A 22,824-nucleotide genomic window follows, 5' to 3' on the forward strand; every position below is an offset into this window, starting at 1 on the left:
ACTCCCGGGCCGCGAGGGAGAAGCACTCCAGCCAGCGGGGGGCCAGGGCCCTCCACTTCTCCGCTTCCCCCGCGACGAGGGAGATCCAGTCGCCATAGATCGGGAAGTCGGCAGGGCCCCTCCCCAGGGCCTCGCGGACGGCCGCGTCCTCGAGGCACCGCGATACCCGGCTCACGTGACGCGTCAGGACGTGCCAGTAGTGTTGTATAATATATTCAGACATAATTGGTCTTGCCATTTAAACAACCCTCTATTGTCAGCATAAATATATACGTATCAATTTTTTCATTGTCTCACTGTCCGGTAGATGGCGCCATGAGTAGACATCAACTGTGCTTTTTCTGTGGGATATAAGAAGTAAGATCACAGAGGGTTTGTGTGGTATTTGGTGTGTGGCTATCTTGTAGCATGGTGTTTTCTTTTCCTCATGTCCGAATGGGTGTATTATATGGAATATTCACCATACAGGTATGAAGTTAAATGTTCATCCATCCTGTTTTGCAACGTACATTGTAATTTCTTTAACTTACCAACTATTTTAGACTTTTAAATAAAAGCTTTTTATAGCAGAAGCATCTTTCCTTGTAATGTGTAATATTCACTCTGCTTAGTGTTAGACAGTATTAGAATATGTCAGATATCTTCGCTAATGGCGTTTGATATTCTGTACATAACAAGTAGGACCACCGCGATCCGGGGGCGACACGGGCGTCCTTCATCCGCCGGACCTCCGCCTCGCATCGGGGGAGGAACTCGATGCAGCTCTCAATGTCTTCCTCGAGGCAATTCCCCCAGTTCAGGGCGACGCCCCTCAAGGCACACCAGGCGAGGATCGCTTTCGCTGCATCATCTCGTCGATGAAATAAAGCCTCATTCAGGGGACCCCATCCCTCATCGTTCCGGTCCGGACGAGCGCCACTCCACAGAAGTTTCCTCACAACCCCAGTGAATCCGCATCCCGCAGCGAGAAGCAGGGGAGTGTCCTTTTCTTCGTCAGGGTGGTCGATCTCGCCGTCGGCTCCCGCCAGGAGCTCCGCCGCAGCCTCCGTATCTTCGCACATGGCATAGTGGAGGGGCGTCCGCCTGACCTCATCTTCCGCGCGCGTGTCCGCTCCGGCGGCGAGCAGTTTCCGGACGGCGCCCACGAATCCCGCCCCGGCGGCGAGATGCAGAGGAGTGCGGCCCTCGGCGTTTGCGATGTCCGTGATGCAGTCCGCATCGAGCAGGAGCTCCGCGGCAGCCTTCCGCTTAAAGTCGAGAGCAAAGTGTAGGGGCGTGTATCCTCCACTTCCAGAACGCGTGTCCGCTCCGGCGGCGAGCAGTCTCCGGATGACTCCCACGAATCCTTTCATTGCAGCCAATTGCAGAGGGACATATTCATCCTCATCTTGGACGTCGATGATGCAGTCCGCGTCCGCCAAGAGCTCCGCCGCGGCCTCCTTCTCCTTGCCCAGGGCCGAGTGGAGGGGCGTCCGTCCCCTTCCGTCCCTTGCCCTCGTGTCCCATCCTCTGTCCAGCAGCTCTTTAATCTTCTCCAGGTCTCCGTCCTCTGCCGCCCGGTGCAACGCGGTCCTCCCACACTCGTCCGTTTCCGACGCGGAGACTCCGGGCGCGGGTCTCCTGAAAGAGGAAGGAATTTGTAGAATATATTACCGCTAATAGCGTTTATAACTTACATCCACCATGAAAATAACAATTTCCGTCTGTTGAGATCAGAAGACACTTATTTAAAAGCAAATCTTTTATTGAAGATATTATAACATACATGAATTTCATATCTACGATCTTTGTTGCTAACCAAATTAACGGCATAACCTTCTAAAAGCAAAAACATCTTGTTTCCTTAACTTATAAGGACAGAACATTTGCATAATTCAGTTCACGGTTTGCAGTGATACTTTTCACTTTAAAAATATATAATAAAGTATGCAAATGTGCTTTCAAATGTACGTACGAAAAACAATAGAATTAAAAAAATTCTAACAGAATTCTTAGTCCGGTCATCCCGCGTCGAATCGAACAAAAGAAAAACAGATTCAGTGATTTCCATAAAATTTTCGGGTTCCAGTCTGCTCATGCTGTTGAATGAAATAAAAAAAAAAAGCTTTGGATTTTTCTGACCTTCCGTTTTTCGTGCGAGTCCGCACCCGGAACTTTTCTTTTAAAACTATAACAATTAAAAATAAATACTAAATAGGTAAATAAAAAAAATATTAAAAAATAAATAAGTAAAAAAAGAGGGTTAAAAATAAAAGAGTGCTAAAGGCGTTCAGAAATATTGGGGGGGGGGAGCACCCCTGCTTTATGAGCAACAAATAGGGGAAATATGTGGAGCTAAAAGATGCATGATTTTTTTACAGGACAAAGTCTAAAAGCGCTGTGAATTTACTGGATAGGAGGGGGTGAAAGGCAATAATTGAAAAGGTTTAGGTTTCATAAGTTTTTAGTTCAGACTATTGGCAATCAACTTTTTTTTTGTGATACAGACAGATGTCACAATTGTTTATTTGGCAGTTCTTTCACTTGATGTAAGGCAGTGGCTCCTCGCTATTGAAAAAAGAAGATATGCTACATTTACATTAATTGTTTATTACAGTGACTAGCTGCGTTGCCCGGCTTTGCTCGGTCCTACTTTAAAATAAAAATTGTGTCAAGTGACGTATATCCAACAATCAGGCGTAAAAAACAAATAAAAAAAAACATCATGATTTTCCTTCCAAACAATGATGGCAAATATTAAAATATTTTTAAGAATTTAAATCCAGAAAGATGGATTTAAAATGCATAACCATGGAAACACAAAATAAGTTTAGGGAATTAAAATGCGAAAGAAAATGGTTCACAATTTGAATGGAATCGAGATTTCTTAAACTTGATTTAAAAAGGCTTCTAACTTTTTTTCCTTTCGAGATAAAAGCTTATTTTTTCGACCATAGGTCGAATTAATTCTGGAGTAAAAAAGGTCGCTTTTTCCAATGACGTCAAAAAGAAAGCTGTGGGACAATTCCTTCACTTTTTATTGATTTATTTAATGAAGAAAGTAGTACCTAAATTTCAGCTAAGCCTAAAAAAAATCGAGGTAAAAACGCAAATAACTCCCGCTGTAATAAAGTTAGAGCATTGAAACAAATAGCGTAGAACATGGAAAACAGGGGCGTAGCTAAGGGGGGGTTTGGGGGACAACCCCCCCCCCCCCCGCCCGAAACGTTAGTCTCAAAAAAAAAGGGAAAAAGAAGAGAGAAAAGAAAGGAAAAAAAGAAAAAAATCAAAACGACTTTTTTTTGAGTAACAAAGGTCAAAAATTCACTTCGCTCCCCCCCCCCCCCCCCCAAGCCATTGAAAATCTGCTCCATGTGCGACCCTCAAGCATAAAGACGCCTCCCTCTGCTGCGACAATTTTCTGATAATTGAGTGAAATTTGACACTTCGCTTTAGAAATGAGATTGATTTATTAAATCCACATATATGCAGCCTTTCTTTGTCATAGATTCTGCAAATTGTTAAATATGTTTAACTTTATGAGCCACGCAGTGGGAATATTGCATACAGTCGAATCTATATATATCGAATTTCACATTAAAGGAAAAAAATCGAGATAAAGAGATTTTGAGATACGGGGGCTTTAAGAATCTTATTATAGAAGTTTGAAATATGACGGTGAAAATTTGAAATCGATACTAAAGACAATATGGGCTCTTGATTAAAATTCCTCTTTATTAGTTTTGTTAGGTATTTTTTCTATTATTACAGTATTAAGTGCTTTATTGCGAGTTTAAGGAATCATTTTGACAGTAAAAGAAACTTTAAGCATATCTTTTTCAAGAAAAAGTCTTTTATTGCTTTTTGGTCCCTGATTTTTTTTTTTTTTTTTTTTTTTTTTTTTTTGATTCATTATTTATCCTCTTGAGGTTAGCAATTGCTGCAAATCTAACTTGGCTAGTATTCTACGATTTTTCTTTTTTCATCACTTGAAAAAAACTTATATTTTCTTTTCACTCCAATCATTTCGGTTTTCTAAGGAATCACAATTTTAAGAAAGAGAGCAACCAAAGAACAGTACTAATCCAGATAACAGAGCGAAATGGCTTTTAACTTGAATGACCTTTAACCATGAACTTGAAATGTTCATTTTTTTACATGTCAAACCTGTGAATTTCACCCTTTTACTCTTCTTCTAAGAAAGTGCGCGAAACGACTGTCCTTCGGTTAATCTTCCTGGAAAGCCTATTCGTGGAATGAATTTCTCCCTTTTTTCCATGCCTCCTCAGCTCTTGAAGACAATTCCTCTGTTTCTGAGTTGAAGAAAATGTTTTTGTTTGCTGCTTTAAAGATCATTGGGCTTCGAATTCAAAAATGATAGCATAACCGGAATTCGAAACGATAGAGGTTTTTGTTGGTCTGGTCTCGTGTGTATCATAGATCATAGTCAAAATGACCTTTGCTAACTAGAGTATCCATTGCAATCACATTGATTTTTCAGCCAGTATTTACTGCATATTCTTTTGGAAACGTACAGTCTGTTTAAAATAGTACATTCTAAGTGAAAGTTGTTGCATAATGAAGCGAGCAAAACCGATAACAAGCTTTTTAAAACCCAAAGTAAAAAATTAAAATGAAAAAAAGGATTGCTCTAAAAAGAGAAAGTTAACGTCATCTGAAGAAAACGAAGTACAGTCTGCAAAGCAGCATTAGTCCCATCGGACTCTTCTGAAGGTAATTTTATTTTAATTCAAAAGAAAAACTGCATAGCATTACATGAATAAAATGTTTAAAAACGAAATGAATCTAGATTATTTCTATTAGCTTGGTTCGCATTAAAAAGTAGAAAATAAAAAAGACTTCTGTTTATAATACACGAAAATCGCTGTTGCTCTCCCAAATAGATATTTATGTAAATAAAGACTTGAGAGGAGAACAGATGGTATGCATTTGAGCGAATAACTTTCTACTGTCTATATTTCTCCCGTAATTTTTTTCATTCAAATTTTATTAGCTGTTTTAGAATTAGCATAAATGTAAATACATAAAAAGCAACATATAAATATAACGATATGAAAAGCAATTTCATTTTTTGCGGGTTATAAATCACGAAGTCTTTTTACTTTCTTCTATATCTAATATATAGAAGAAAGTATTGGATTCGTGCAAATTTTCGAATTTCGAATTTTGACGGATTCGAACGTTTTGAGGTGTGCTGAGTCCATTTCGACCATTTTTGGAAAATGTCTGTCTGTCTGTATGTGTGTGTGTATGTGTGTGTGTATGTGTGTCACGTCTGTGTGTGACCAGTTTTTTGTGGCCGCTCTACAACAAAAACTACCGCATGAAATCGAACGAAATTTGGTACACATATGTGCCCCTATGTGAACTTGTGCCCATTAGTGTTTGGCGCGAATTCCTCCAAGGGGGGTGGAGCAATGGGACGTTTTTCGAGTTACGCGTGCTTGCTATTACTCAGGAAGTAACTGGCGGAATCAAACAAAATTTGGTCCATATGTTGGTATTAGTAGGGGAAAAAGGACAGTTCTGCGACAGCCGGCGGCTCTGCGGCTATGCATCTGCAATCCGGCTCATAGCCGCCTCCCACTCCCCCCCTCCGACCTTGGGGATGACCTTGGGGTTGACCCTCCCCACGACCGGGGCCGCCGCGAGAACCCGTAGAAGGTGACGAGGGTTTTTCCCGCGTTTTAGATATTTTTCCCGCGTTTTCGGACTTAGAATATTTTGAACTTGTTGTCATGGTATCCACAAAGTTTTTACTTTTTGGATGGCAACACTTGTTTGAGTTTCGGTTTTGGAATGGCAACACTTGTTGTCATGACAACCAGAGTTTTTAGTTTTCGGTTGGCAACACTTGTTGCTATGTTTTAACTTATGCTATGTTTAACGTCGGTGGCGCCATCTATTGAGATATTTCCGGACTTTGAATATTTCTGCGAATTTAATTATTTTTATTTTTACAGAGTGTTGAAGTTGGGAATCGAACACCCAAACTTTGAGTTAGCAAAAACGTATGCTAACCACTATGCTATATTTTTCATTACTCTTTCAGTCTTAATGTGAATCTGTACCATGACAACGAATATTACAATTAAATTAATTTTAAAACCATCAGTTAATTTACTCTTTAGTACTAATCATGGCATATCATTAACTGAATTTCAGCTCATAATTGAAACTATCATCATTATTATTATTTTTCATAATAACAAAGTTTTCACTTAAGTAAAGATTTATTTAAATACAACCCATTCGAGATTTTAGATTTGGTTCAATGCTTTGTGGACTTGAAATATATTTTAAACTTTGATTTTCTTTTTCATGCATTTCAAACTTTATCATTTTTATTTTTTCTAACTTGTTAAATTTTCTTAACTAATTTCATTTTTCTTTGTCAAATTTACAAATATTTTTTCTAACTTGTAAAAATTTCGAAGAAATAATTTTCTTAACTAATTTTTTTTGACTTTCATACAACAAAATATTTTTTCTTACTTGTTAAATTTTCAAAGAAATAATTAACTTAAATATTCTTTCACACATTTTGAACTTTAACGTTTTTTCCTGTCATTTAGCACTTTGATTTTTTTTTTTTTTCACTATTTTAGCGTTTTTCAATTATTTTCAGTCTTTAACTATTTTCTTAACTTTTTAGTCTTTAACTAATTTCAAGCATTTCAGACTTAGATTATTTTTTCGTGATTTCGATTTTTTTTTTTTAGTATATTTTAGAGTTTGATCATTTTCTCGCTTGGTTTTACTTTATCGTTTTTTTTTTTCCCGATATTTTTAAACTTAGAAATTTTTCACAAGTAGTGACAGGAATCGAACCTTCAAATTTTTCAAAACGTTATCATGTCTTCAATTTTTGCAATCATGTCAAACTTGCAATCAATTTACTCGTAGTAGTAATTAACACTTATCATTAACAAATTTTCTCAGATTTTAAAAAAATCAACTTAATTAATTTTTTCCAGTAAGCAAATTGCGCACTCAAGTTACATTCCAACACTGCATATATGTTTCAAGAGTTTCATTGAATTTATCACATTCCATTTAATTAACTCTAATAATTACTTTTTCATTAATACTTAACTTAATCATTTTATCATACATTTATTCCAGTTACAAAATTATGCTTAAAAGTTATTTATTTTTCTTAGCACAAGAGATTTTAACATGTTCCTACTAAAATGCTTTTCACTCTAGTTTGAGTTTACTAAAATAGCAACTCATTTACGATTTAGATTCATTTAATCGTCTTTGATTCTTTTTTCATTGTTAATATTTTAAATTATCACATACGTTATTATTTTTATACATTTATCCATTTAATTTTCGAAAATCTACAATCAATTTACTTTTCGTATTAATTAACACTTATCACTATCAAATATTTTCATGAATTTTAAAAAATTATCTTCTTAAATAATTTTTTACTGTAACCAAATTTCCCACTCAAGTTATATTTTATCACTACATATGCTTTTCATGAGTTTCACTTAATTTATCGCATTTCATTTAATTAACTCTAATAATTATTTTTTATCATCGATATTTAAGTTAATCATATTTTCCTTTCTTTATTTTTTTTTCATGCAAACACTCTTGATGGAATAAAACAAAATTTTCAACTTTCATGAATTAAATCCCCTCTGAATATTTTATTTTACTTTACCATACTTTACTATTTTACTTACTGCGTTTTACTATTTATCATTCATTACAGCTTTTCCAAAATATTACTTTACAACCAACCAATTTCATTAACAGAATTTTCATTACAATTTATAAATTTCACTTTTATTTAATTATTTTTACCTACGGTAAAATAAAACACATAACACAAAAATGTTAAACATCAATGAAGTACCCAAGAAATGTTAAAATTATAAGTCGAGTATCAAAACTTGCGCATGACATGATCAATCACGTGTAATTGATCATGTCAATTTGCATGAGATGCGAAACCGTCATCGGCATTCGATGTGATGTGAAAACCTGCTACCATCTTAAAATTACTCGTAGTAGGTCAGGATGAATTTGGAAGTCAAAGTGTTGGCATTTTCTAAAAATCTGAATACTGTGTAAAACAACTCAATTCTGCTCAAAAGTTCATGTGATATTCTATGACGTCAGTAGCAAGAGATTTATGTACACTTCTCATTGGTTAAAGTGAATATTCATTGGTTTATAGTGGATGTTTGGAGAATCATTTTCAGGGTGATTCTGAGCTTTGAAAGAGATCGTGAAATTTTATTCTATGTACTTAGGATTTTTCTTCACCAGCTAGTGTTAAAACCTAGTTTGATTTATTTTTTAAGTTCACAGGAAGTTGTTTTAGTATTGTGACTCCTAATCCTATGAGAGTTAAGAATGACTAACGCTGGTGAAAATCATTCTGAAACTTTGAAGCCTGAAGATGAACAGATGGGATGCAACGAACATGAAAATGAACATTGAGGCTTCTCCACAGCCTGATGATATGATACACTTGGGTGATTGTATTTTCACTTTAGGTGAATACTTTTCGGAAACGTACACGCGTGCATATTAGAAGATATACGTGTGGGAAAGATGGTATTTTTCGACCAACTATGGATGGTATTTCCTTAGAACCAGATGTGTGGAGATCACTTATTTCAAGCCTACGTAAAAATGTAAATCAAAAATTAATCGAAGACCGTGATTTTGCTTTTGTTATAAAAAAGGAGAGTCGAGTGCGAATGGTAACATCTGTGTTAGTGTGCAAAGATTGTTCAAACTGAAACGAGAAGTGTTCCAGTTGATGCCTGATAGAGTTCTACTTTTGGAAAGCCAGATTGACAAATTGTGCTACGCATCCCCTTGTATCTCACGTAGTGTCAAAGACAAACTTATGACTTATACTCTAAAAGAGTACATCCTTTCGGAAATTGAGAAAAAATATCCCTGTGATTGTCGATGTGATAAAATCAGCACATATACATCACAAGAAGTTCGTAAACTGGCTGATTCTCTACGTAAGTGACTATTTGATGAGCTCATATGCAACATAAACTACCTTTCTAAAAAAGAATGTGTGGATTGTAAAAATGGATTCATTTTTTACATGAGAGTGCATGAATGTGAATCATTAACAAGGGGTCGAAAGTTCGACACTTTTTTTTCGAACGGGCTCTTTTTAATGTTAATTGGGAAAACTTGACTCGTGACTTCGTTGCTTTGAATGTTGATAGTCCATGTTTAAAATGTCATGTGTCTGATTTATTTGATGCAATCGATGTTAAAAATACGCTTGAAAGTTTTGAAGAGTTTTACTTAAAGATGAAAGTTTTTTTAATTGTCTTTTACTGTGTGTGTGAATAAATTGTGTTTATCATTTTAAAAGAGACTTGTGTTTTGATTGAGTTGTTGAATATGGTTGATGGATTATACTTTGAAATCACTCTTACATATATTTTTTATATGCACTTTATTGTAAGTAATCTTTATACTATCGGTGTTGTCTTCATCTTATTGTATGGTTTTGTAATTAAGACTGAATGAAAATATAATTTTTGTAATATTTCTATAGTTTAATGCATGCGAAGGACTTCAAATAATGCTAAGTGGAAAGTCAAAATTAGAACCGTAAAGCTTAAACATGACAATGGTTTGAAAACAATACACAGTTATATTCACATACACAAACTCGTACGTATCAATACACTTACATTAAAGAGAAATATTAAAGACTTATAAATTCTCATATGAGATAAGAACGCTCTTTCTTAACTTAGTTGGTCACATGATCGATAAAAGATCCTCACCTATTTGTGATTTGTCATGAAATAATATACATCGATAGATATGTTACTAAGTGTGTAATAGTTTTTATTTTTCTTAAATTCAAAGTTAAAACCAATTTGTTAATTGTAGGATTATATTAAGTGCTAAAAAATGCGATATTTTCGCTTATAATTTCGGTTGATAAGTAAAGTTTTATTACAAGTTCCCTCACACGAATGAACAATAACATGCTAGATGGATATTTGAAAGCTTGAGTAAGTGATTTGTAAGTATCTTAAACATTATTATTATTATTTCTAATGCGTGTGTGTTAATTAATACTTAGAGTGCAAAGAGTAAATGGTTAAGTGCTATTGGTTATTAATACTAAGAGTAAAGTGATATTGAGTTTTAAATTTAATTAAAGCATTTCGTTTGAAGATTCAGTTGAAAAAATTTTATTTCGTAAGTTTGAAAATTTTTGAAAAAAAAAAAAAAAAAGATTGAAAGGAAAAAAAACAATATGTTACAAAAAAAATATTATTATTATTTTGATTTGAAAAAAAATATTTTTGCGGAAAAATTTACTGTTGTAAGATTAAAAATTTATTTTTATATGATTGAAGAAAAAAAAATTGATTTTTTTTAATTAGTGGAAAAATATTACAAGTTTGAGAAATTATTTCTTAAAAACATTTTATATGATTAAAGAAAACAAAAATTTTTGATTTCATTTTCTAAGTAGAAAAATATTACAAGTTTGAAAAAATACTGTTTTGAATCAAAAATCTGTTTTTGAAAGAAATATTCTTACAAGCTGGAAATTTTTTTTTATAAGTTTGAAATGAAAAAGAAATTAATTCGAAACTACGAATTAAAATCTAAAATTTTGTTTGGAAAAACCTGACATCAGGGTATTGCCGATCTATGTGCTTGATATTTGAGAAACGTGAACTAATTTTAATTGGTCAGAAACAGTGACATCACTTGAAAGACGTAGGCCAGGTGGTGAATAATACTAGCACGTGGGGTTTGTTATCTGTTATCGGTAAAGGGGTAGATAGCAATATTGATAAAGTCATTTTCTCAATTCGCCTCGATGCGTGTGTGTGGACGATCCGAAGTGCTGTGGGATTACGGTAGTTTCTTTCAACAGCCGAGTTGATTTGCGATATCACGGCATGCGTTCTGCAAATCGACGATGGGCAGCCAGCCGTATGCAGCGATTTCAAATAAAACATGCATGTAATTGTAATTTTGTGAGATTGAGTTATAATTAACAATCCACTTATTACAATTTCATTCACTGTTTTTAAATAACTTCGCGATAGCTGGTACTTGAGGGATTTCACCCCAAAAAGGTTAGTCTTTTGTACTTAATTTTAGTCAGTATTTAGCTATAACTTAATTTGTCAAAATTTAGATTAAGTTTCTTAATTTAACGTATAGCTGTCCATTTGAATGTATCGTTCGAAAAGGATAAAGACTAAAATAAATGATATCGATTTTGTTAAAGAAATTAGTTGTTAAAGAAATTAGTTGTTAAAGTAAAATATTATTGGGAAAATGAAATAGCCAAAGTGATTCTAATTCATGAAGGTTGAAAATTTTGTTTTATTCTAACAAGAGTGCTTGTATGAAAAAAAAAAATAATAAAGTAAAACACTATGCGATAAAATGACTAAGTTAAATACTAATCAAAAAAATAATTAATACAGTTGATTAAATAAAATGTGATAAATTAAATGAAACTCTTGAAAAGCATATAAAGTGATGAAATGTAACTTGAGTGCGAAATTTGCTTACTGGAAAAAAATTAAATAAGTTGATTTTTAAAATCCATGAAAATTTCTTAATGATAAGTGTTTATTAATGCTAAGAGTAAATTGATTCCAAGTTTTGAAATGAATTTCAGTAGAAGTTATTTTTCGGTAAGTCTATTTTTAAAATTTGCTGACATGAAGTTTTGATACTCGACTTATAATTTTAACATTTCTTGGGTACTTCATTGATGTTTAACATTTTTGTGTTATGTGTTTTATTTTACCGTAGGTAAAAATAATTAAATAAAAGTGAAATTTATAAATTGTAATGAAAATTCTGTTAATGAAATTGGTTGGTTGTAAAGTAATATTTTGGAAAAGCTGTAATGAATGATAAATAGTAAAACGCAGTAAGTAAAATAGTAAAGTATGGTAAAGTAAAATAAAATATTCAGAGGGGATTTAATTCATGAAAGTTGAAAATTTTGTTTTATTCCATCAAGAGTGTTTGCATGAAAAAAAAATAAAGAAAGGAAAATATGATTAACTTAAATATCGATGATAAAAAATAATTATTAGAGTTAATTAAATGAAATGCGATAAATTAAGTGAAACTCATGAAAAGCATATGTAGTGATAAAATATAACTTGAGTGGGAAATTTGGTTACAGTAAAAAATTATTTAAGAAGATAATTTTTTAAAATTCATGAAAATATTTGATAGTGATAAGTGTTAATTAATACGAAAAGTAAATTGATTGTAGATTTTCGAAAATTAAATGGATAAATGTATAAAAATAATAACGTATGTGATAATTTAAAATATTAACAATGAAAAAAGAATCAAAGACGATTAAATGAATCTAAATCGTAAATGAGTTGCTATTTTAGTAAACTCAAACTAGAGTGAAAAGCATTTTAGTAGGAACATGTTAAAATCTCTTGTGCTAAGAAAAATAAATAACTTTTAAGCATAATTTTGTAACTGGAATAAATGTATGATAAAATGATTAAGTTAAGTATTAATGAAAAAGTAATTATTAGAGTTAATTAAATGGAATGTGATAAATTCAATGAAACTCTTGAAACATATATGCAGTGTTGGAATGTAACTTGAGTGCGCAATTTGCTTACTGGAAAAAATTAATTAAGTTGATTTTTTTAAAATCTGAGAAAATTTGTTAATGATAAGTGTTAATTACTACTACGAGTAAATTGATTGCAAGTTTGACATGATTGCAAAAATTGAAGACATGATAACGTTTTGAAAAATTTGAAGGTTCGATTCCTGTCACTACTTGTGAAAAATTTCTAAGTTTAAAAATATCGGGAAAAAAAAAAACGATAAAGTAAAACCAAGCGAGAAAATGATCAAACTCTAAAATATACTAAAAAAAAAAATCGAAATCACGAAAAAATAATCTAAGTCTGAAATGCTTGAAATTAGTTAAAGACTAAAAAGTTAAGAAAATAGTTAAAGACTGAAAATAATTGAAAAACGCTAAAATAGTGAAAAAAAAAAAATCAAAGTGCTAAATGACAGGAAAAAACGTTAAAGTTCAAAATGTGTGAAAGAATATTTAAGTTAATTATTTCTTTGAAAATTTAACAAGTAAGAAAAAATATTTTGTTGTATGAAAGTCAAAAAAAATTAGTTAAGAAAATTATTTCTTCGAAATTTTTACAAGTTAGAAAAAATATTTGTAAATTTGACAAAGAAAAATGAAATTAGTTAAGAAAATTTAACAAGTTAGAAAAAATAAAAATGATAAAGTTTGAAATGCATGAAAAAGAAAATCAAAGTTTAAAATATATTTCAAGTCCACAAAGCATTGAACCAAATCTAAAATCTCGAATGGGTTGTATTTAAATAAATCTTTACTTAAGTGAAAACTTTGTTATTATGAAAAATAATAATAATGATGATAGTTTCAATTATGAGCTGAAATTCAGTTAATGATATGCCATGATTAGTACTAAAGAGTAAATTAACTGATGGTTTTAAAATTAATTTAATTGTAATATTCGTTGTCATGGTACAGATTCACATTAAGACTGAAAGAGTAATGAAAAATATAGCATAGTGGTTAGCATACGTTTTTGCTAACTCAAAGTTTGGGTGTTCGATTCCCAACTTCAACACTCTGTAAAAATAAAAATAATTAAATTCGCAGAAATATTCAAAGTCCGGAAATAAAAAATCAACCTCTCAATAGATGGCGCCAGGAGCATTGCAAAAATAAAATCTTCAAAGTTCGCGTAAAAATATTCACATCCGAAACGTTGAGTGTTGCCATCCCAAAACTCGTAAAAGGTTACGAAAAACAAGTGTTGCCATCCGAAAACTTCTACGAAGTGTTGCCATCCCAAAACTCTGGTTGTCATGACAACAAGTGTTGCCATTCCAAAACCGAAACTCAAACAAGTGTTGCCATCCAAAAAGTAAAAACTTTGTGGATACCATGACAACAAGTTCAAAATATTCTAAGTCCGAAAACGCGGGAAAAATATCTAAAACGCGGGAAAAACCCTCGTCACCTTCTACGGGTTCTCGCGGCGGCCCCGGTCGTGGGGAGGGTCAACCCCAAGGTCATCCCCAAGGTCGGAGGGGGGGAGTGGGAGGCGGCTATGAGCCGGATTGCAGATGCATAGCCGCAGAGCCGCCGGCTGTCGCAGAACTGTCCTTTTTCCCCTACTGGTATTAACAGGAACAGGTGCTGATTCAATTTTGGTGTCAATAACTCAAACGGGGGTTGAGCTATAGAACGTTTTTTGTCGTCAATTGTGACTGCTGTATCTCAAGAAATAATGAACGGAATGAAAGAAAAATTTATCGGCAAGTAGCCCTTAGTGGGTATAAGAACTGATTTTATTTTGGTGTCAACAGCTAAAAAGGGGGTAGCGCAATCACCCGTTCTTTTTTTCCATTTTGAGTGTCCTATCTGAAGAAGTAATGCTACGTTCTGGTTGAAGTTTGGAATATATGTGAATCCATGTGTAAACAGGCTTTGGTTCAATTTTGACGCCGATCGCTCCAAGAGGTGTTGATTTTTTTATTTTTTTTATTTTTGCGAATAAAAATATTTTTATTAATGCAACAATAAGAAAGATAAATCGTAATAGATTGTCTTCTGCGTATTTCTCGTGATTTTAATTGTATGGAAATGATAGGAAATATTATCTCAATGATTTAAAATTTTTAACTGTTGCCATCTTATGTTTGTTAACAAATAAAATATTTGTAATTAATTCAAGCAAGGCTTTTAAAATAACTTTCAATTTTCGCTCTTTGCTTTGCTTTTGCAATAATTCAGACATTGGGATAGTCGTCAAGTTTTTGCATGTGTAATTTTGTTTTTGTTGGGAATATTGCTTCCTCGTCAAGCATGGGGAGGGATCAGAAAAAAAAAAAAAAGAAAAATATTGAAGAAAGTTTCGTGATGGCCACAACATACTAGTTTTATTTTGTTTCATACTTTTAGTGCAAACCAAGTTAGTAAAAATAGTCTTTATAGTCTGACCACGGATGAGATTGAAAGTCAAACATCCAGTTTACAGGCGGAAATGTAAGTATCTATTAGTTTTCAGGGTTGCCAGCTTTTGTAGATATGTGTTAGCCTCTAAATTAAGCAGTCACACTGAAATGAACGGAACGCGCTCATCAGATATTTGATTTTCCCCCTGATTTGGATAGACTGGTTTTGACAAGACCGTTGCTAGAAAATTTCTCTTTAAATTAAATGGAGGGAAAAGAAAAAAAAAGTTGAATTTTCCGTAACATTAAAAAAAAAAAATCTTTGCTTTTGTTTTGTTTTGTTTGACACAAGTATTGGAATTGGGGCACCCCATTCCAAAGTATGCAAGATTCACTGCCTCTTATTTTTTTCAATACTAAAAAAATTTACACACGCACACACACACATATATATATATATATATATATATATATATATAAAAGAAGTAACCCCCCCCCCCCCCGAAAGTCGAGTCTAGCTACGCCTATGATGGAAAATTCTACCCTTTCGAACGATGTGTAATATTAATATGTGTAAGTAATTTTTCACCCCATTTTCGGGAATTTATGTGAAAATCGGGCCTAAATTGGAATAAAAAAAGAACTATTCATCGAATTGTTTTCGAACTGGTCTGCAAACCTTCTCAGGACTTAAAGGAACGAACTGTTAAAATTTCAGCGCAATCGGCCGGGTAGTTCTCGAGTTTTACGAGTTCAAACACACAGACGCTTTTTGGAGACTTCATTTTATACTATGTAGAGATTTGCTTCACTTGTGTTAGTACATTAGGGTGGTTCAAAAATACTCTTAAAAAAAAAAAGGTTTCTCCTAGAAAACAGGACACCACTCAATGTGTTTAGACTTGTGGATAGTAATATACTGGAAGAATTTTAGCTTCCTATTTCAACTGAAAGAAGATCAGCGAATTAAAATGTGATCGCTTCAGATAGGGTTACCAGCTTTAAAATTATCGCCATTTAGCGTCTGGTGTTAAACCTTCATCCTTGTTATTTTCACGACTCCAAATTTTCGGTGAATGTGTCAGAGATATTAATAATATTCATCATGCAGACCTGTTAAATGGTAGTTCTAAAATTATTTTTCTTGAATAAAGTTTTTATTTTCTGTTTTTATACTTTTAATGCTTTCATTTTTGAAAAATGCAATCTGATTGCATCCGACATGAGAATCGAACTTTTACTCTTTTTTTTCAAGCTAACTTCGCTTTATATGGAGGCAAATAAATAAAAAGTCTATTAAAACCATCATTTCAAGATTTTAAAACGAAATTCCGTTTTTGTTTGAGTCAAACATTTAAATGCTGAATAGATGGTTTAATTTTAGTTTTTGCTGCAACTGTGCAGATAGACACAAATGATATGTTTATCATAAGCCTCTAAAATGCAATTCTAAAATTAAAAAAAAAAAATTCTTTTATGAGCCGTTTTTTACTTTTGGAGCCCTCACTTTGCGAATTGCAATCTCTTTGCATCCGCTTTGAGAATCAGATTTTTCGAATTTTTGATGTTTAATACGCTTTGTTAAGAGGTAAGCAAATAAATTCTCCTTTTATTTTTATTGAAATCACGAAATTTAAATGTTTTTAACAAAATTCCGAGATTTTTAAGAGTTTCAAAGAGTTAAATGCTAGGGCTCGACCGATGGCATTTTTTTGGCCGATGGGCCGATGCCGATTGTTGGCCGATTGTTCAAAGATAGCCGATGGCCGATTGTTTTCCTCCAAATGGCCGATTGCCGATGGCCGATGGAAAAAAAAATAATAATTTGAATTTTGATATTTTAAACTCAAATTATGTTTTTCGCCATCACGAGGCGACAGGACCCTACTTATTGGAGTTATTGTTTCTAGAAACTGCTCCTGTCCCCCCAAATCTGACACTTCTCCTAGGAGGTTACGTGTGTATAGTTGTGTGTGTGTGTAGGCGCGCATGCATGCGTAGGCTTGTGTGTGCGTAGACCTTTGTATAGACGTAGGCATGTGTATCTCTCTGTGTGTATAGGCGCTTGTGCATGAGTAGGCTTGTGTGTGCATAGACTTGTGTATGCATATAGGCGCGCGCGTGTGTGTGAGTGTGTAAGACATGGACGCCACCAACCAGGAGAAGCGGATTTCGGGAGACATTGCTCAGGACCGGAGGGGCCGCGCCTGCATAGGACGGTGGGTTGGAGTGCTGTAGAGGGAGGCAGGGGGGGGGATAAAATCAGGTTAACGTCAAGGACAGTCAAATAAAAACAATAAGCAATCGTGATTGCTCAAAAAAATCTAACAGAAATAAATTGATAAGATATTCAGGGATTTAAAGTATCATTGATTCAATTCACTTTACTTCCTTTCTACGAATAAAAATTGTAATCACACAAAAAAAATCAAATTTCGACCTAAATTTCTATTTTACGATCACCAAATTTAAACTTCACAAGTTTTTTCAGCACATCTGTACATGCATATGTACCTAAGAACATATAGATGACCGAAATCTCCATTTTGAACGCCTCCTTAATTAATTATCGCTAATTCTCTTGTGATGTCTTCATGCGCGTAAACTTGCGTCCCTCAAAAACGTTAGGAAATAGTAAGTTGAAAACTCATACGTAGGTAGTATGATCTAAAAGTTCGAGGACAAGTTGTATAAAACCTTACCCTGAACCACAGTACCTTACCACAGTACCGAAGTACATCTATCTACAAAATAGTCATCTTGAACGACTATGCACTTCTGCCAACGTTCGTATAGCCTTTAGAAGGACTCCTGGAAGACATTTATCGCAACTTCCTGTAAGGCCTCTTGCGCTGCTTCTTTAACTTCATCGTGGGGAAGAAGGCGACTTTCATGTTGAGTATGCACGGTTCGATTGGTCAATGCTCTGATATGACAAACAAATTACATAACGTTTCGTCGGACTTAGCTCCGTGTGATTTTTACCTGTTCTCAACAAAAAAAAATTTGCATGTACGCCGCTTTCTTCCTTCAGGAGAAGATAAAGCTGCATCACAGAAGATAGCGAAAAATGGTTTCCAGGAGTGTTTCTAAAAGTTATATGAACACTGGCAGAAATACATACTGACTCAAGGTGACCTTTTGAAGGTGGATGTGCTTCAGTAATGTGAATTATTCTGGTAAGGTTTTATACAACTTGTCCCCCGAACTTTTTGACCGTACTACGTACAATCTGTATAGGGTGTAGTTATGCTTCTCCTTTTTTGACTGCTGTATGATGGAAGACAAAAAACAAGAGCCAAAAAAAAAAAAAAAGAAAGGAAAAAACAAGGAAGAAAAACAAAAAGACTGTTTAATAACCAATTGATTTGTTTGTCTGTTTTTTTTTTTTTTTGATTGAACATAGAAGTAAAATTTCAGTAATACTGTAATAATGTATGCATTTAATACACTAAACATAGTTAAAAAACATTAAATTATGTTGTTTAATCATTCAAAAAAAAAATAATAATAAACTATGAAACCGTCAACAAACGCAATCAAAGTGGAAAGATTGCACGTAGACATTTTTTAGTCATCAAACAAAAAAGGTAACAGATAAATTACAATATTAAATTATAATTGGAATATTTTTATACTTATTTAAAATTTATAAATAGAAAAGTTTGCATTTTTCATAAAAGCTATAACAGTGACATAAATTTTGCGTAAAAAAGGAATAGCCATGAAAAGAGCGAGGTTCGTAAAACGCAGCCACAATAAACACACTCAATATTTACACCAAGTTAATAACTGAATACATATACTACTTAATCTGATGTTTGCTCACGTATTATTGAACAATTTGATTGTTTAATCTTTTATGAAGCACTGCAAACAAGTTCAAATTAAATTTTTCAATTTAACAATAATTTTCCGAAATTTAAAAAATTGCAGAATAGAAAATCCTTGAAACTTTTCTATAACATATTATTAAAAATATGATGCGAACGAAAATAACTTATTCATTGATTTTATATAAATACATTAAAATAGTTACTTACAACAGAAAAAAAAAATCAATCGCTGTTAATGATGCGAAAAAGGTGGCGCATTACGAAATATAGGCGAAACAAGTATAAGAATTACGCAAAATGACATTTCTAGAGCAAAATAAATAATTGCTAAATATTTAAGAAATGCTTTAAACGACGAGGGTTGGTTAGTGGGGTCACATTCTGAGTTTGGACATTCTGAGTTTGGAGTAACTCACAACATTATACTTCGGCCTCATTTTTTTTAGTACAGAACCGCTACCACCAATGCCTCGAGGAGTTTCTGAATCTACTTCAGCACTTCCGAAGAAAAAGTTTAAAAGTCCCTTTGATTTCCGAAATATGTCACCATTCAAAACGTCTTTAATCAATTGCTTACATTAATGCTCTACATTCTTCCTAAACAATAGATAAAGCTTGGAAAAAAAAAACTCAAATTTTATGAATGGTGTTAGTTTTAAACAACTAAGAATTATATAACTAGAGTTTAATTTCAGAAATTGAGGGAGTGGGAGGAGGGGCACGCAAGTGTTCTCGGAAATACAAAAAATAGTCATAAAATAAGAGTTCAAAAATGCTTATGATAAGTGTTTTACAACTTTTGTGATAGAGAAATAGGGCCCCCTAATGGCGGATGGAATAGGGCGTCGAAAATGTATTTCGACGGGCCCCAAACTTGTAGCTCCGACGAAGCGGTACAGAAAAGACATTACTGTGATTCATATTACAAATATCGAAAAATTAAAAATTACCGTCGGTTCAACGGGAATCTAACAAAATGAAACAAAACCGGTTTCGCCATCTCATAGTTGTTTCCATGGTCTCCAATTTGGCAATATATCACCAAATGATCGTCAGTCTGAGACGCTATATTAGTTTTGCATTGAAATAAGTAATTAATAGCCACAAAAAATCAGTTAATAGGCTTTTTAGAACACCCGATCGAAAACAAAAATGGAAGTGCACAACTGGAACGTACGTACACCCCACATGCAAAAATTTAGCCTTCTACACCTTACCATTTTTGAGTTATGACTTATAAGAGATACATACGTACATCCAGCCGCAAGAAACAACGCAATGATTAACTTGTTTGGTACCTGAATGCAGTATTAAAAATTCTTTCAGGGGTGACTAAAATAGAAATTCATACTGAAATTTAAGCAAACAATTTAATGTAAAAACAATAACTCCTTTTACTTTGTATTAAAAAGTAAAACAACAAAGGTCCCTTTTTTTTTCTAAAACATCGGCCAATTCCATCGGCTTTTTGATGTCTTTTAAGGCCGATGGGCCGATGTTTCCTGCAAGTTAGCATCGGCCGCCGATGCCGATGCCTAAATTGTTGAACCATCGGCGCCGATGCATCAGCCAGGCCGATGGTTCAACAATTGGTCGGGTCCTATTAAATGCTCAACCATTGCTTGATTTTTTCCTTTTTCAATTATTAAACAGAAAATATAATATAATCGAAAAAAGAAAAATATTCACACAAACATCCATTTTGAAATTTCATTTTACTCCGCACCTCCCCCCCCCCCCCCCACAAAATTATTTGCTTTTTCACAAAAAAAAAAAAAAGACCATGTGAAAAATCCTGGACAGACCCCTGTTTGATAGCCAACACATGTTTGCAAATGTCAGGTGCCAACCAAGGACAGGGGGGGGGGTCAGATTGCACCATTGAAACTTTTAGGAGGAGGTAATTTGAGAAAGATTTTGGGCTTAGTTTTTTTGGGGGGGGGAGGGGGGGGCGGAGCGCCTCCTGTCTTATTTCAAAAATAATTATTTTTTTTAAAAAAAGACTTTTTTTTTTTATTATTGAAATTGAAACCACGCTCGAAATTTTGCAGACAGATTATGAAGTTCTAAAAGCTTGTCACAGACAGCTACAAAACTTTCTGCCACTGGGTCTGTAACTATTTCTTTCATTGCAAAAATGCAATTTGCAAGAAAGAACAAGCCATTGATGGCTGGAAAAAGAAGACAACATTTCTTACCTGTTTTTATGTTGTTGATTAGATTATTGAAGTTCAAAGATTTTCATTTCTTTTTTATTCTTCAGTACAGTGTAATAGTATAAGAATGATTTTATATTATTTGCATACTCAATTTAACTATGAAAAGGAGTTTTACTAAATTCAGAGTGAACTCTGCTGTCAGCAGCATTAGTGAAAAATAAAAAAGGCAAAGAATTTGAAGCTTAATTTGAAATCGTCGCTCGCGTTGGCTAGTGCTGAGAGCTAGTGTTCCCGCTAAGTCATTTTTGAAGGGCGCAGCGCCCTGCCCTTTTCCATATCGGCAGAATGCGCCCTGCCCTTCTTTTAGATCGCAAAATGCGCCCTGCCCTTTTCAAGAATAACAATATGCACCCTGTGTTTTTAAAAAGATGCCTCAAGCATCTTTGGGTCCCGCAGCGATATCGGAGCGATTTTATTTGTCCAGCGATCGTCTGCAAAAATGCTCATGTCTTGCCATTGTCCCCCAGAATTTCACCTTGAAAATGGCCCCATGAATAAAAGGAGATGCAAACACCTAGGCAAAGAGGGGATGAGATTCTCGGAATTCTAACAGACTTATCAGTTGGAAACTAAAGATAGATTTCTTCCTTCTGCTGAGGATTGGTTTGAAAGGGTGAGGGAAGGTGTTTGGTCGTCCGCGATGGCGGGGGAGAGATTATTGTTTAATTCCTCTCCATCTTTGAGTTTCTGAGAATCAGCAATGAGAGAGAGAGGGTGGTAGGTAGTCTTCCTATATTATTTTCATCTGTAGGACCAGGGGGCGCCAGTTCCAGGAAAAGTAGAAGGGGTACTACTTGTCAGACAAGAACAGATGCAGATCAACTGCTCCATTTCTTGTTCGAAAAGTCCGAGTGCAAACGCAAACGGTTCTTGATTTGAAAATACACGGTTATTGACGATGATGCCGGCCGAAAAAATATGAAGTTTACTGAAATATTTCAGGCTGTTCTTTTTCTTTTTTCCTGCAAAACAGAACAGAAGCAGGGTTCGTATGCTCCTGATAATCCTTGTAAAGGGATTGGAAAGAGCATTTTTTTTTCTTTTGAAGTGATTGATAAAGTTTTGAAAGTTAACTTAGTGCTTGAATTGCTTAGAGTCTAAGGAATGCACAACCTATGGCCCGCGAGCCAAACGGGGCCCACGAATCCTGTTGAATTAATCCGCGATTTTTTTTTTAAAAATATATATAAATAAAAAAATTAAATAACTAAGTTTGTGAAATTATCGTTTTAAAACTCATATTTATTGTTCTAGTTAACAATTTCAACGTTCAATACAGGTTGATTTTACCCCATTTATAACTATCACTTCCCCGAAATCGCACTTGCAAAATCGGAAGATTAACGAAAATAATGTAACAAAAACGGCATCTTCACCAAAATAAAAATTATTTTAGAAATAGAATGTTGAATTGAGCAATAAACATCGTATGAATAGGCAATTTTCGTAGCGTTTCAGCCCTTTGTGTCCGTTTTTCTTTTGCACGTGGAAATTAGGCTTAGCTAATTTTGGCGCATTGCTAGTGATTGTGAAGCTATCTTTTCGCATCTCGTTCTGATTGGTGAACTTTCTGATTATTTTCTAAGTAGTACACAGTACAAAGTCTACTGAACCGAAATACAAGGGTATTTCTTTGTTATCTTGAATTTTTTAGCCCCCTCCTCCCAAAAAAAGAACGTTTGAAATGGAAACATATTGTTCTGTGTAAAATTTGCCAGGGAAATTTCATTCATTCCTTTTTGCTGAGTATTTGTATTATCCTTGAATACGATTTGTATACT

The 22,824-nt window shown here is 33.9% G+C and overlaps 1 protein-coding gene across 1 annotated transcript in view; it reads right to left on the reverse strand.

Annotated features, from left to right (window-relative positions):
• Positions 1–623: 623 nt before the first annotated feature.
• LOC129232449 (ankyrin repeat and protein kinase domain-containing protein 1-like) overlaps positions 624–22,824 on the reverse strand; it is a 57,068-nt gene continuing 34,867 nt past the window's right edge. The window contains exon 7 of the mRNA XM_054866594.1: positions 624–1,620. Coding sequence (XP_054722569.1) covers positions 624–1,620 — 997 coding nt within the window. The remainder of the gene's footprint in view (positions 1,621–22,824) is intronic.

The sequence above is a fragment of the Uloborus diversus genome, unplaced genomic scaffold, assembly GCF_026930045.1.
Source record: "Uloborus diversus isolate 005 unplaced genomic scaffold, Udiv.v.3.1 scaffold_12, whole genome shotgun sequence".
NCBI classification, from domain to species: Eukaryota; Metazoa; Arthropoda; class Arachnida; order Araneae; family Uloboridae; genus Uloborus; species Uloborus diversus.